This window comes from Colossoma macropomum, unplaced genomic scaffold (genome assembly GCF_904425465.1).
Source record: "Colossoma macropomum unplaced genomic scaffold, Colossoma_macropomum, whole genome shotgun sequence".
Lineage (NCBI taxonomy): Eukaryota > Metazoa > Chordata > Actinopteri > Characiformes > Serrasalmidae > Colossoma > Colossoma macropomum.
This window is the reverse complement of record NW_023494793.1, coordinates 22,204,107-22,220,726: the sequence shown is the minus strand read 5'-3', so window position 1 is coordinate 22,220,726 and position 16,620 is coordinate 22,204,107. Positions and strand designations below refer to the sequence as shown.

At 39.6% G+C, this 16,620-nt stretch overlaps 1 protein-coding gene across 1 annotated transcript in view; it reads right to left on the bottom strand.

Moving 5' to 3' along the window:
• cux2b (cut-like homeobox 2b) overlaps positions 1 to 16,620 on the bottom strand; it is a 164,144-nt gene that overhangs the window by 4,575 nt on the left and 142,949 nt on the right. Inside the window, exons 10-21 of the mRNA XM_036578838.1 lie at positions 15,090 to 15,194; positions 14,603 to 14,803; positions 13,612 to 13,670; positions 13,442 to 13,490; positions 13,046 to 13,145; positions 11,090 to 11,734; positions 8,778 to 8,879; positions 4,327 to 5,150; positions 3,332 to 3,497; positions 2,888 to 3,175; positions 2,151 to 2,339; positions 1,243 to 1,519 (exon numbers count right to left, since the gene is read on the bottom strand). Of these exons, the coding sequence (XP_036434731.1) occupies positions 1,243 to 1,519; positions 2,151 to 2,339; positions 2,888 to 3,175; positions 3,332 to 3,497; positions 4,327 to 5,150; positions 8,778 to 8,879; positions 11,090 to 11,734; positions 13,046 to 13,145; positions 13,442 to 13,490; positions 13,612 to 13,670; positions 14,603 to 14,803; positions 15,090 to 15,194 (3,005 nt within the window). The remainder of the gene's footprint in view (positions 1 to 1,242; positions 1,520 to 2,150; positions 2,340 to 2,887; positions 3,176 to 3,331; positions 3,498 to 4,326; positions 5,151 to 8,777; positions 8,880 to 11,089; positions 11,735 to 13,045; positions 13,146 to 13,441; positions 13,491 to 13,611; positions 13,671 to 14,602; positions 14,804 to 15,089; positions 15,195 to 16,620) is intronic.

Sequence of the window (16,620 nt, the reverse complement as noted above, 5' to 3'; positions counted from 1 at the left end):
ATGCACAGTGTTTTTGTACCTAGTCCTTTTTGGTACTATTTATACTGTCCACAAGGTGGTGCAAGATCTCCATCAAAGATTCTGAAGTCACACAGCAGGCTCTCAACAGCACAGAGATTCCCAGTCCTAGTCCTGGGCACATTTTTGTGTTTTCCCTGATCTAGCACACCTGATTCAACTCATTAAGTAATTAACAAGCTCCCTTGTGCTAGGCCTAGTATGTCAGAGTAGAGAAAACAAACTGTGCAGAATGCTGGGTTCTCAGTACTGGGAATATAATGGAAATCACTTGGTTACATATAGCAGTATTCACTAACTCAGCTCCTAAGCAGCACACAGATGGCCTATGTGAGCTGGATTTGGGGCTGGATCCAGGGGTGTAGCTAAAGGTGAATGTGTGATGAAAGCTTTTGCTTCTCAAATCGATGATTAGCCATTTCTAATATGTATGAAGATGCCAGACAAATAGTTTGAAAAAATTAGCAGAATGTAAAATTATTTAATTTAGCTTGCTGGTTTGCGATAGACTAATACTGTTTTAGTGTCAGTACTGGCAGCCAGCGCTTGAATTCTGCGTTTTACTCATGCCACTACCCTGATTCTTTCTTAAGCACTGCCACTCCTTATAAGCTTAGTGCTCAGTTTTACCGATTTCAAAATAGATTTTCTGTCAGATCCAATCTTGCTGGCAAGAGGTTGGTGGAGTAAATTCATTAACCAGGGTGCAAACTATTGCAAAACTTCATTAACCAGGGTGCACCCAGCTCAGCTCAAGTACTTACTACCAATACTCACTTTGGAAATGATACATTATTCTGTTACTATATTATCAATACTATACTAACTGTATGTCACATATTTCCCTATTTGTGAAATATATTTCAGATATATTGTTTCATTCCAAAATATATTTTAAACACTAAAGTAAAAATATATTTTTGGCCATTTTCATGCATTTTCAAATGTCTTTAATAAATCTACTTTACATTCATTTCTTTTCCATATGGGTTCAGTTGACCTATTTCTTTACCTTATTTTTTCTTAGTCTTACTTCACTATATTGATTCAGCACAATCTCATAAAAAAGATTTTGCCAAATTCAGTTTAGGCTATTTTTGCAGCATTTTTAGATCCTCCTAAGTTTGCAATGTAGATGCCATAGGCACACAGTTTAATTTTTGTAAGATCTCCCTCAAGCTAGCACATAGTACAAGTTGCATGAAACCAGAACTCATTTCTGACCTGTAGTTGTGGAACCAGTTGATGACTGTATTGGTTTTGAGGTTGAGCTGAGTGGCCAGCATCTCGATAGTGTGTTGGGAGGGATACGGCTCTTGAAGATACGCTCTCCTCAGAGCCTCCTTCTCTTCAGCAGCTAGAACAACTCTGGGCTTCTTGGCCTGGCTGAAAGGACAGAGGTCCATGGGGGCCAGGCCTGGGCTGATGCAGTCTGACCGAGCACCAGGAGAGTCGCTGTCAGAGCCTGGACTCAACAGGCCATATCGGCGCTTCAGGTAAGCTACGAAAGATGCAAATAACCACAGAGACATCGTAAAGAAAAGTCTAATTTTTTCTTTTTTTTTTTAGTTTTCAACACATCTTTTAAAAGGACAGTTTGGTGAAAAACAATGTAATTTACACAATTTTCCATTAACCACATGCAGACCACATGTAAAAACATATTTGCTTATTCAGTTTTGCACTAGAGCTACATTACTTGGAAACTACATGGCTGCAGAGCAAAAACTAAAAAGTGTCTTGGCCGATCAACTGCATTTGGGGCAAAGTGCAAAATGTAGATTTGATTTTTTGCTGAACTGTTGCCGTAAAAGTACACTGTCAGAAGCAAAAATACCACAAGGGTTCAACTCTGTTCTCTTGGGTCGAACTGACATAAAAATACCCTCAATCAAACACAAAGGTAATAATATGTATCTTTTCTTAGCTGTAAAGGTCTTAGTACTCGTGCCTAAGGGTACATAGACTGTAATTTATAGGGCACTGCCCCAGAGACAAGCACTGTACCTTTAAAAGTATGACTATGCCTTTCTTCTATTCTAACACAGGAGGTTGTACGTAGGCAAAATATTTACAGTAATCAATGGTAAAAATTGACTCATACACATACAAGCCATTTTCCCTTTGTTCACCTTTTTTCTCCATTTTTTTCATGTCCCTCAGCTTGTCCACATTGTGTGGGTCATTTAGCCAAAGCTGCATGCGGACAAACGGCTCTCGGCCCTTCAGACTCAGTTTGTGCCATGGTTTGGGCCTGGACAGCAGGTCTGAAACTGAGCCCTGAGTCAGGCCTAGAATACTCTCACCAAACAGACGCTGACCTGAAATCACACATACATAAACTTATAGTAACCACTACTGATACAAGCTAACACATTTACAGTCGAAGTTTGAACATGTCAAAATAAGTTAGCACATCCTCCACTGGGAACAAATTTTAATGCACAATTTCTATTCATTTCCCGAGTTTAACATATTGGAAAACAATAGAACATACAATAAAAAACATGCCACAACTTTTGCTTAGGCCATATTTTATGTTTTAATTATTTTTTTCAAATATGTTAAATTCAGTAAATAAACAGTAATTGTGCATTTAAATGTGCAGATAATTGAGCATTAAAATGTGTTCTCTAAAGAAACTCAATAAAAAGTCATTTGACCAGGGACAACCACATTTTTTGTATTCGACTGCATATACAATTATAAAGATTTTCCTCATGAACCTTCAAAGAAAAAAAAATCAAAACTCCCCTATATAGATCTAAGCTTCATATTGAACACTGACCTGAAATAGCTCAATAACTGAGACACAGAAATGGTCTACATTCTGTACGTATCTCAAACCATGCAAAACTGCTGAGCTCACCCAGGTTGTTGTCAGTCAGCACCTCCTTGACTCTCTTGGTGATGGCATAAGTGTCCAGCTCTGGGGACATAGCCACCAGTTCTTGAATGCCCAGTGGGGTGTGGGGCTGCTGCGTGGGCAGCATGCTGGGGGTGGTCTTTCCTCCATGTGGTTCCACTTGCTGGGGGTGCTGGTTCTCCTTGCTGCTCTCTAGGGCTAAGCTGACCGGCTCCAGGGGTAGGCTAGGGTGGCTCTCCTCTGGGCTGGGGGGAGGGGACGGAGACGAGCGAGTCGTCACTGGGCTTTTATCTGAGGACAGATAATTATAGAGAGTTTTTCAATTCATTTCATGCAATATCTGAAATTTTATGACAAATCGCAATCTCATACTTACAATGCATCTCCATAAAAGCAAGTTCCCATAAGATTATTGTCATTTAAATATCTCTGTCTAACTAAACTCACCCTGGTTGTGGCTGTGGTTGGGCTGCTGATTCAGGCCCTGGCCTAGCTGGTCCAGAAGCCACAGCTGCATACGGATAAAAGGCTCTCTGCCCTTCTGGGTGAGCTTGCTCCAGGGCTTGGGTCTGGACAGCATGTCGCTGACACTGCCCTGAGAGAGGCCTAGCACCTGCAGAAACAAATCAGGTACAATCAGTTAGTCAGACATACAAACAAGTTTCACAAACCAGATCCATGTATGCAAAAGCAAAAAGAGCACCCCCTGTCAAATTACATATTTTGTCAATAACTTGACATATCATCTACAGGGAACATCATCTACAGTGAAAATATGGCATTTTCCCACTGATTTTAGTGCATAATTTCTATTTAGTTGCTGAGTTCAACAGAAAAAAACAAAAGACAAAAAAAACGTGCGTTAACCTTTGTAATTTACAGTAATATGCATATCCTAACACCTATAATGTGTCCGAATTATTACATTAGATAAACGGAAAAAAGGGATGCATCACCGCTATATAAAAGAAGTCATCCTTAGTGGCAATCATTTGTAGTGAAACCTCCGTCCACCACTAGGTGGCAGCAAAGCACAACTTGCTGTCCAAAGTGAAGCGAAAATGCAGAAAACCAACTATGTGTTATTACAAAGTTTGCAGTAACTGATTTGTGTGTAACTGCTGTTCTGTCATATTAAATAAACACTTGACTGAATATTGCATTTATAAAACAGTATGTACTATATAGTTTTTTTGGGACTGGACCAACTATGCTAGAGTTTTTCAGCAGAAAGATCAGGACTTTTATACTGTTCTTAATATCAGTGTCCTGTCACTCAGATCCTTTGAGTATCTAAGTAACTGTTAGAGTTAAGATTTTTGTATTGTGGATGAAAAGCAAAGAACAAGTGCACCAGCAGTCTCAGATGATAGAGGGCAGGTAAAAAACACATTAGAAACACTACCAACACTGCAAGCACTGTATATCACACAGTGATCTACCTTCTCTCCAAAGATCCTTTGACAGATGCCATTCTTAGCCAACTTCTCCTTCACCTGCCGAGTCAGCTCAATAGTGTCCACTTCGCGATACATGTACATCTCGTACTGCTCCGGCGTCAGAGGTGGCACAGTGGGCTTGAGTGTGCGGGGAATGTAGGAGGGGTAGTAGCCCATCCTCGCTCCTCCGCAGGGAGGCTCCCCGCTTACAGACACCTCTGGCTCCACCTTTACCTCCACGGGACGTCCCAGCAGGGGCTCATCCTCCACTGCCTCCTCAGGCCCGGGCGTGCAGTCACCGTTCTCGGCCCGTGGCCAGGCCCGTGGCACAGAGGAGGAGTGTCCAGTGGAGGAGGAAGAGGACAGTGAGGGTGAGACGGAGTTGAAAGGGTGAGACACAGCACCTGTGCTCGTCATCACTGACCCCCGTTCAGCTGACCAGTGCTGGTCAAAATAGGTCCCGGCCTCTCCTATCTCGGACTTGACCTTGCGGATAATGTTCTGGACGAAGGCGGCAGGGGATAGCACGCTTAGAGGGGTCTGGGGGCTGCCAACAGGGTTGGCTGCACACACAGCCACAGGACCACCCTCCTCCTGTTTGATGAAGGTGGGCATGGGAACGGGCAGGCTCTTGGACAGATCCTGCGGGCCCAGGCGGTCTCCGACGGGCGTCCGGCCACACACCTCCATCTCCAGCAGAGCCTGCTGCTGCGCGTGCATCTCTCGCCGTGCCTGCTCCAGGATGCTCTTAATGGTTTCATCAGAGTTACTGCCTCCACCACTGCTGCTGCGGCCAGATGAGCCACCCAGAGAGGACTTACCATCACCTACATAAACATACACATAGATAAGAATTAGGTCTGACTGATATGAAAATTTTGTACCAATACTGATTTTCAGAAAGCACAAATCCTGATAACAGATCATTCTGATAACTCATCATGTCAGATATCAGTTTTTATAGTTATACATTACAGTTCAAAACAATAATTAAAACCAAACCGGACTGCTGTTTTGTTTAGTTATAGCCACTAATGCTGAAAAAGAAAGAAGCACTAATCTGTCCTGGAATCGTTTTTGACACTTTTTCACTGTACTGTGATTGTTGACTTACTTATACCATAACAGTTGTTAATAGTCCTTTTTCTCACATCACATTTATCATTATTTGGGTTTTGCTAAATTATAGAAAGATGCAGATAGAAAAAAATCCCATTGTAATAGCTGTTTTAATATTTGAGTATGAGATGAAATGAATGAATTTCTCTATGATGAAAAGCTGTATATTTTTTTAAGAAGTGTTTATATAGCACCAAAAGAAGTTAATGAGTCAATAAACCCTTTTTAGTACTATAAAGAGCCCTTTTTGCAAAGAGTGTAATTTACACAGTTTTACATTTGAATTACTGTATGTAGGCTGAGGCATCTCACCAACCACTTGTCAAACCAAATTGTAAAAGCTGCAATTTTAATTATAGCCTACATTTTCAACAACATTGTCTGAACCAGTTTTAAGAGAAGAAACTTAACCTAATAAGAGTATGTGAAGTGCCTGTAGATGAGTCAGAATAAATGGAAGCAACCAAACACCTTTTTACATGACAACACAATCACAAGTCTGGCATACTGCATTCAGTATTCAAGCCTGAGGCCAACTAGAGTGAGTATCCTGGTTTTCCTGGCCAGAAAGTTTCTGTTTTTGTAGAACATAATTACAATTTAAATTGCAGTGGTGATATTTTTTAGAGAAATTGAAATAAGATACTTTCCCTACATCGTTCAGCCCTACCAAAAAGTCGACTGGATCTTTAAGTTTTGGCAATTTGTTGGATTTAGAGACCTCTCTGGCGGAAATGTGCAATTACCGACGTAACATTTTGTAACATCTGATGATTGCGAGCGTGCTGAGAGAATATTCAAAGAGAACTCAGTCAAAACTTGGTGAAGGAACTGTATTCTGAGGATGTAAGTGAATCTAATATTATCATATCTTCATCAGTATAATGCTGACTTTGCATTTGTGATCTAAACCTTCTTTTTGAGCCTGTGTGTGTGACGATAATAAGAAAAAGACCCCTCTTAAATAGTTTCAGACTTTACAGGGCGACACCTTATTTTGTGTTTATTTTTTCCACCTGACTCAGTAACGCTACATCTTTCAATTTTAACAAAAATCTAACACAGTGCAACTTCAATATCAGCTAACTACAGGTTTACTACAGTAGTTGCCAATTCTCCTGCAGAAGCAGCCCTGCCCAGCACATTTTACTGTTTTCTTTAAGAAGTGCTTGTTAATCAGCTGCTTAGATTAATCAGGTGTGTCTGAGCAAGGAAACCAACTAAATATGCAGGACAGGGCTAGTCCAGGATGCTCATATATTAATCGTTGGTTCTATGCAGATGCACTGATATACAGTACCAGTCAAATGTTTGAACACACCTTAAAGGGAACTTCTTTATTTTATTTTTTTTTTTACGTTTTTTCACATTTTAAAATTATATTGACAACAAAACTATGAAATCATGCAGTGACATATGACATTCCTATATTTTAAATTCTTTCAAAGAGCCCCCTTTTACCTTAAAAGCAGCTTTGCACTGAGTTATCATTCTCTCAAGCAGCTTCAAGAAGACCACTGGGAAGCATTTCGAACAGGCTTAAAGAATCTCCACACATGCTAAACTGTCAGCGTCTGAAAACTACTTTTGGACGGCCATTTTTTGTATAGGATCCATTCAGTCAGGTGGGTTGACTTTTGGCTGGTACTATAAGACCATTTTTACTGCATTTGCCTTTATCTATTATTATGTATTATAATGCACAGCATGGACAGTCATTGTGTTTAAACATATGCATGTCTGCTTGGTGTTTCCAACAAAAAATGCTGAATAATCATTATGTATACATAACAGCAGAATATGGATTAGGAATGTTATGTAACTCTAGCTGATTCAAATATTTTTTTCAAAATGTATTTCAAATCAAAGGTAATATAGTCTTGCTTTCAGCAGTAAAATATAAGGTAATATCCATGGAATAGTTACACTATTTCTGTGGATGCACACTTTCTGAGAATACTAAGTTCTTTAGCAAAAAAAACAGTAGACAAACATTATTTCAGGGCAATAAAACCTTGCAAGTATACTTCAGATCTATTATCTCACTTCACCCCCACCCGACGTTTAATATGCGTTTGAAAAGTACACTTGCATAAGCTGTGCTAAATCTGTGTTTGACCTATACTTTCTAAAAATACATGTGGGTATAATGTACTACTTTCACACACCATGCCTTAGTGGATATTCATTTTAATTTAAAAACGTACTTCAACCAACCACGAGTGCGTAGGACATACTGAACCGAAGTCTGCTTGAGGATATAATGTATTATTTAATGTTTCATAAAGTGAGTGCACGGGTAGATTAAAGGGACACTGTGATGTGGATTTTTCAAAATTTAAATCATAAAAAAACTAACCACTTGAAACAAAGTTTCATATTTAAAGTCTACTTGACATAGGTATTAACATGCCATATGAATGATTAATATAGTACATGAAACTCAGTGCTTAAGAAAACTAATCTGTGAATTCACACCATTCGACGCCCATCTTTACACTGCTTTGCTTCAAATTTTTATTTTATTTTATTATTTTCATTATTTTTTCAACACTGGTGGCCTTCGGTTTGTTCAGGACAGCTTACAGACTGTGAGATCTTTGTAATTGGAGAAACGAACCTGGAATATTAAATTAAGAGTGACTAAAACAGTGTATGATTTATAAATTCTATACATAGAATGCAAAATACAAGCTCACACTAGTGGTACATGAGTGTTAATAATTTACTAGCTCAATAACAATTTTGGTTATGCTCATTATTTCAACATCTGTAATGGTTGGGAGAAGCTCTCTGGAACACTGGTGACCTGCTGCCCTTCCTGTCCTAAATATAATATTAAAATGAAATGAAAATTGTGTCATTTTGTAGTGAACTGAGCCGAATACTCAGCGACCCCAAAAGTATGTGGACACTTTAACCTTTGGTAAATGTTAATGGGTTTCTTTAAGTCACTTCATAAAATGTTCAACAAAATTATATTTGTTTTAGAGAAACACTTTTAGCAGAACAATAAACTGACCGTAGAATCTCTACGTGGACAAAGCCTGGAGAAGAACTCCAACCAGACTGCACTAAAAGAACTGTAAAGCACAGTTAGAACAAGTCTGGAGCTGTTTTTCCTACAATGGTGTTGGTAAGCTTGTGTTCAATGATAGGACCACAAACTCAAAATATACTGCTAAAAGAAAATGTCAGTCTTGTAATGGTCTGTTTAAAATAAACACCACTTGGTTTGACATTTTGTTTACAATGAATATAACACATTTTTAAACATGGCACAAATGTCCAAATACTTTGGGTGGCCACTCCAGGTCTAGAAAAGCAACTCCTACCTCCTCGTTGGGACTGGATCTCCTTCTTAGCTTGTTCCAAAATGTTCTTGATGGCATCGTCTGACCCAGTTTCTGGAGTTCGGATGCGAGGAGTGATGCTCCCTGCCATGCAGAGTAAGAGTAAGAAAGAAAGGGAAAGGGAGATCGAGAGAGGGAGACAGAGAGAGAGACAGAGAAAGAGAGAGAGAGAGAGAGAGATGAGGTGAGTGGGATGGTTGATCAGAGAGGGGTTCCAAAGCTTTCCCTTTGACTGCTAGATCAATGGCAGCCTTTGAGAACTTGGCATCAAGTGAGGGTTTCAGTAACACGTGAAAGCTCCACTTTCAAAGCTGAGAAAACCCGAGAAGAAAACAGAGTTGAAAGTATCACAACAAATACGGGTTGGGGAGGGTCAGGCTGGGAGAGGAAGCACTGCAGCAACACTTGGGGTTTCAGGTACTATACTGGAGCTGACAGCAGCATCTCACTGGAAGATCGACGCTGACAATACAGGAGCCTAGCTATACAATGGAGCAGAAGGTTTTGGTATGGGCTCAGAACTTTACAGAACTACGTTCGCATTACAGAATCTTATAAGATATAATATTTTAAGAGCAGTGTGAACACAAAAATCTCATCTTTTTAAACCAGATTCCAGCCACTTCCACAGGAGATCCCTTCTTGCGTTCTATCTCTCTCTACAGCTGTGCTCAGAATAGCTCAGGAGTTTGATGAGTGGGAGATTGTGTACCTAAATGAAAAGTTCAAAAGTACATCGGTCCCAATTACACCACAGATGAGTGGGCCGTACGTTGGTGGAAAGATCATTTATTCTCTTGTACTTTACTTGATAAGCTTGTCCAAAATGTATTAAGCATTTCTGCAGTAGCAGCAGTGGTGAGAGGAACTTTAGCTTGAACTTTAGCACAGCGGGTTAAAAGTTGATCAGAGGAGGATGGCTGTTGTTCTCTGGCAGGTTCGGTCAGCAATTACACAAAAATACAGCAAATATGGCATATAATAATGTCTATCTCATAGCATGGCTGTAAGACTCAGTGTGTTTGACTTTATCAATTTTGCCAGTTTCTGACCACAGGAATGCTGTCATCTGGGTAGTTTTGGTTGGCAGGCTGTTTTGAATGAGTTTAAAATATAAAATGAACTGCTTTTTAGGAATCATCTTAGAACTGAATTAGGGATGTCCTGGTTCATCCCCCTTTGCCCCTGCAATCCAAAGTGCAATGTATGTGGTGGACTGAGGGCCACAAAGACAAACAGTACACAAAAAGGCAGGTTTGTAAAAATGATTAGTATTTTGTAATACTAATTTTGTAATACTGCACAACATTTTGTCACTAAAATACTCAAAAAATAAAAATTTAAAAGGAAAAATGTAACTTTAATAAGTTTAATACAGTATTAAAATATTTGTAATCTCTCATTGGGTGAGTGGATGGGGCAGTTTAAAAACAGGAGCAGAACGTTTCCTGTGATAGTTTTGTTTCTAACTGGTCGCAGAAGAAAATTTGGAGTTTTCCCCCATTTCCCCACGTGATGAGGGGTTTATTTTATACGTTGTTTAGGCAGCTTTTCACGCAAACACTGTAGAAACACAGGCATTGCAGATATTAAATGTTTTTTATTTTCCACCTTAAAGCAGTTCCACACTTCAGACATTTAAAGAGATTTGCTACCTTCTGAAAACGTGCCTCATTGCAGGTTGTGGATAATGTTTGTTTATGGTTCCTTTACAACAGCAGAAGAAATTATTTTAGCCGATAACTGATCCATTCAAATATGCCTGCAGTGGAGGTCCCAAAATGTAACACATTTAATACACCGACATTTTATAGTCTTAAATTTTCCACATCTATTTTAATACTTCTTTAGTAAAAAAAATAAATAAATAAAAATTCTGTCTGCTGTAATCCATCTCTGTTAATGTGTACGAGTGGGTTCTTGTTGGGTACAGGTCTCAAATTTAGCAGTACCAGTCCAGCCTGATTGGGTTGGTTCTCAAAGTCACGGGTACGGGTCAGGTTGATGCTTCAATTTAATACCCATGCAGACCTCTAAACCTTAATATGAGAACGTTCAGAATTCATACCACATGTCACTGAACATTCTCATAAGACTGCCATAATCATCCAGTACCTGAAGTGTATCAGCAACTTTAAAACACACTAAAACTACACATGGTTTCCCTATTAAAACAATTACAGGTTTTTGACATCTGAGCCAGAATTGCCGTTCCGTCTCAATTTTTACTCACAGAACAGGGCTGGCCCATTTCCACCCCTTCATGAGCCATGATGCCAGTAAGATCCACTCACCTCTCTGGCGAACCTGAATTGTACGCAAGGCCAGGATGTTCTGCTCGTCAGACAGGAACTGCTTCATCTTGATGAAGGGCTCCTTCCCTTTGACCGTCAGCTTCCTCCACGGTTTGGGCCGGGCCAGAATCTCACTGACAGAGCCTTGGGAGAGGCCCAGCACATAGTGCCCGAATACCCGCTGACCAATATTGTGTTTGAGCAGCTGCTCTTTCACCTGATAGGCTATCTCAGCCGTGTCCAGCTGATCTTCGTCCCCACCACCTGAGCTCCCGCTTTCTGATTGGTCGCTGCTGGGTAAACCTGTCTCCATGGCCACGGGGCCTGAAGAACCCGGATTGGCTGACATGAGGGCAGCTTTTGCCGCGAACAGGGCAGTGGGGAAGGCCAGGAGAGAGGAGCCGTCCCTTTTGAAGTGAGGAGAGAGAAGCTGCTTCTGCAGGAGCTGCTCTCCAGCAAGCTTATCGCCAGAGAAAGGGGAGACTGAGAAAGGACGTGGGAGGTCGTGAGCCGTCGAAGCCCCATCAGGATTGGGCGGTCCTGGACTAGAGGAGGACTGACCATCCATTGGTAACACCCCTGGAGGGGAGGAGTATGAGCCCATAGGCCGGCTAAGGTCCTTACTGGAGCCATCGGATTGGTCTTCTTAATGGAAAACAAGAAGAAAGTACAAAATATTAATGTTCTGCATCTGCAAAGTAGACTTGTTTATGTATTATAAGGCTATTAGTGAATGTCACCATTAGACTCTCCATAAAATAGTATTTTTTTGCTGCTAGAACATTTTCCAAAACTCTGCTTTATCTTTATATTTCATATTGCTATGAAGAGTAGTTTTCTTTTCCAAACTGCTGTTTAAATTAATATCAAACATATTGTGCTCCAAAGGTGGTTTAAACACCTGAAAAGTCTTGAGTGTTGATCAGTGCTGACATCACAACAAAGGTATAAAACACATAGGCTATGTCATTATCTCTCTTATATATTACCCTTCCCTACTATACAAAGTAGTAGGAGAGAGTGGGGCAAACATAACACTGGGCAAAATGTAATATGAAACAACAGAACATGCTTTTGGTCACTGTCTCATCTTACCATAGCACTATGAATTCTGACTTCAATCACCCAGATATTCCTTGAGATTCACCCTAAGGAACGTTTTTGTACCAAACAACTAACTTTTTTACTTAATTATGTGCACACATCAAAAAAATTAAACCTATATAATTTAATCACTTTCTTAGGGGCTGTAATATAGCACTGTTTTGAAGCATGTAAATAACTGAGAGGAGAGCCAGACAGGCTAAATACAGCCTCCACACGTTGGGGTTAGTTTTTACAACTAAGCCTCCCCAAATAAACAAGGACAGAAGTCCATTTCACCCCATATAAATTCAAAACTGTATTTGGAAGTTGTCACAAATTCACCAAAAGCATTCAACAGATGTCATGTAAATACATTTTTTCATTTTGTCATGCTGATAGTCCCTCTTCTAGTTTTCAGTTAAAAATAAGTTTGCCACATTTCCCATCATATTTATTTTGCTGGACATATTTTTATGCATTTTGGTTGGAAAGCTTATCTGATTCAAACAACATAGAACTGTGTTGAATTAACTGATTAATCAGACTTTTTAGGCTTCCTTAATCCCACCTGTGGGCTAAGTTGTAACATTTGTGTTTTGGCTTGTGCCAGTTTTTATTTGTAGCAGAATTGTGCAGGTTGCTTGCATAAATATCATTAATCTTGTTCAAATTATTTAGCAAAACAAAATGTGTTGGATTGTGCCCAACTCTCCTCTACTTCCATAAGTATTGTTACTAATATTTACATGTATGATATTGTTTTCCTCAGAATAATACAGGTTAGCGCCTAACATGTTAAGTCATAGCAAGCTGATTAAAGAAAAACTAGTGGAAAATGTACAAATCAACTGAGAGACATCGTTGCCTTACCATTACTGTGTAGGACTCTGGCTTTGTCCATCAGAAATTTGTGGGAGGGAAGGAAGGCCTCTTTGTCCAGCAACAGTGCCTCTGCAGCTTTGGCAGATTCCTGTACGCACACACAGAGGCAGTTAAACTCTGATTAATCAATGCTAGTGGCTGTGGGTGCGCACATCCACATTATGGATGAAGGCTAGCGAGGCATTCACTTGCATCGCGGCAGAGTTTCCTCATTGACAGATCTGGACTATTGAAAGAAAAACAAAGGTGCTTTTTGTGGTAAACTGAACTCATTTGTCTATTGTTTTGGGTGGCGGTGAACAACATGCCAATATAATGCGGAACAGAGATGGGAAGTAACCCTGAGCAATGAAAGCTCACAATTTTTAAAGCCAGATCTCTCACCTGGGATGAGCTTCCATTTGCGGATGCCAGTTTCATTGCTTTTAGAATGCTGTAGGGGGGAGAAGAGGAAGACTGTCCTTACTAATAGTGACACATTGCCAATTGTAATCTATGCACTTTTCCTTTAACTCAAATTTGTTTTATTAATATTATTTGACTTTGCTTTTTACCTGAGCTCTGTTTTGATCTCTTCATAGTCGAGCTGAGACTGCAGTTTAGCCTCTAATCTCTGTCAAAGACAAATGAACGAAACATCAGAAAGAAAGAAAACAGGAATATTATAAGTGATATCTCTTGTTTTAGCATAGAGCCCTAATGGATTCACAGCAGGGTGAGCAGAGTCTTGCATATGCATTCACCTGCTGCGTTCTTCAATGAACTTCTACACAGAATGAAGGACGAATTCTTTTTCCGTTGCAAGCAGAGAAAGAATATGATAAAAATAGCAACAGTATATTTGTTTCACTTCTTCTAACTAACTCTGCCAACTCTTTAATCTGCTAGAGTGTTAGCACGTCTTGTTGTGTAGCAACCAGCGCAAGCAAAAAACACACAAGTGCAGAAACATGCCTGAATGCTGTGCCGACAAACACTTATGGCAAACGAATAGCAAGGTCGCTGTTTTGTATGAGCCAATCATATGCCTCTACACAAACTACAGCTCCTTCCACTCCACTGCAGCCGTGTTTCCCAGCTTTCTTTGTGAAGTGAAACATTTTATGTTTTCCAGCTCATACAGACCTGATTCGGCTCATGAAAAAGCTGATGGATAGTTGATGGCATTAGTCAAGTGTGGTATTATTTTAATATATTAATAAATTTAATATGACCTAGCAAACAGGGAGAATTTACTGTAGACTTGCAGCAGCAAGCTAGAAAAAGAAAAATATTTAACATGCTGATAAATGATGAAGCAAATCCAAAACAGTCAAAATTATAATAATAAAATCTGAGAAAAACCAAACAAATATAGACTCTCCAGGCCTACACTTGTGCATTTAAGAACAAACAAGATGATAAAAAAAGGAGTATGGGAGAAAGAAGAATGAAGAAAAGAAAGAAAGAAAGACTCCTGCACAACAAAACCAGAAAAATAACTAAGACTGTTGCGGCCTGAAGTTTTCGTCTTTTTAACTGCTGAAACTTTTGAGCTCCACTTACTTCTATAGCTTCACTCTTATAGGCCAGCTGGCGCTCCAGCTCTGCGATCTGACTGGCTGAGGAGTCCTGCACTTCCTGCAGAGTGAACTGCAGCCTCTGGACATTCTCGAGCAGGCGCAGGATCTCTCTGTCCTTAGAGAACAGCACCGCCTCCAGCCGTGATGGCGAGCACTCGTCCTTCTCATCCCTCTCTCCTCTCCCCTGAGATGGGGACCAGAACGGCAGTGTGGAGAGCAAGTGGGGGGAGAAGTAGAAGAAAAAAAACATGAAAATCCTGTTTCAACTTCAAAATGTCTGCCCCTCTCTCTCTCACTCCAGTTTCCTATAATCATATTGCTTCAAAGAGTCACTAATGAGGAGGCAGTAGTGTGAGGGCTACAGTATGGACAAGTGACTCTTTCTTCTCAATATCGTTTGGGAAGAAGGGAAGACTTTGTGAGCTTTCACGAAGTGCAGTTTTCTCTCTTTAATGTCAAAGTTTTCGTACCTCGCTGGGGCCCTCGTCGGAGGGGCCACTCCCTTTAGAAGTGCTGCGGGCACTGGCGAGCTGTTCTCTCAGACGTTCCACCTCCCTCTGGGCCAGCTCTGCTCTCTGTCATCAAACACACAGTCCAGCTTTACAAGAGCTGTCAGCATTACTTATGTGTACATGTAAAGTGCAGCTGCTCTCTGAAAGTACATCTTAAAACATGAACTGCTAAAACAGTAAAACTGCAGCGCTGTGAAAGTGCAAACTTTCTGAATGGCAGAAGGGCCTGCTTAGTAACCCACTGTAACCTGCTTACTAAATTTACTTATTATTATTACTAGTAGTAGTAGCATTATTACTTACTTACTTATGACAGTTACTTAATAAATATACAAACCTGCTAATTAACTTTACCAAGAGCTCACAGAAAAACATAAACCATTAACTAGAATGTGCTGAAGAAAAAAACAGAAGAAAGAGAAAAAATGAGAAAAATGTCCAAAAAGAAAAAAAAATTAAACTGATCTAATACAACATGTGGGATTATTTTACAGTTTCTATGAGGGACATTACACAAGTGATTTGTAATCACTGCTCATGCAAAGTATCAAGACGGGTTAGAGCAGTGAAGAACTTCTCCACTACAGGATTAATACAATTTAAAAACAAGACATACTGTTCAACACACAGAATACTGCAAAGCAATAAGTAGAAAGTCCCTGCTAGCATGCGCTCGCCATCTGTATCCTCAGTTTTTACATCTACTGTAATCATTTTAGTAAGCTTATTTTATATAAACTGTTTTACTGATTGTAAAGTAGGGCTGCAACAATTAATTGACATGATTGATAATACTGATGATAAAAAAATTGTTGGCAACGAATCAAGCCATGGATTAGCTGGCTTGATGTTTGCACATCTTATTTACGTGATGTGAAATACAGACAGCGCTAACTGCACTACAGTGTTGTGCACGACCCAAAAACAGAAAATGATGAAAACATTTCAGATAAATTTATCCCTCTTTCCACACAAAAATTAGAGATTTTTTAAAACTCTGTTTTTAGGATTTGCATGTAGACTGATAAAATTGTATATATATATATATATATAAAAACTACTGACGCAGTTATTAAGTATGGTGAACTGCTTTAGGTCTCCATATCTGACATGTCTGATAACTGCACTGTTAGTGTAAGATCTGTAATATCAAAGTCATTACATTATGTAATCCACCACACAGAGGCTATTTCATTTATTTTTGATGCATCATTGAACAAGAAATACAAAAAACCAGCCTTGGACTTGGATGTAAAGAGTGGCATTTTCGACACCATTGCAGAAAATCTGTTGCTCTAAATCTAAAAGCCCTTTTTAGAAAATAAAAATAAGAAAACAGGGTAGGTATTTTATGCGTTTATAAAATAAGAATAATCCTTGTATTTTTAATTTGCTGAATGAAACATTACTGCTAGACTATATTTGCAGATTTTCACTTCTCAACTTATCGAAAAATAAAGCATATCGATTACAAAAGTAGCTGTTGGCT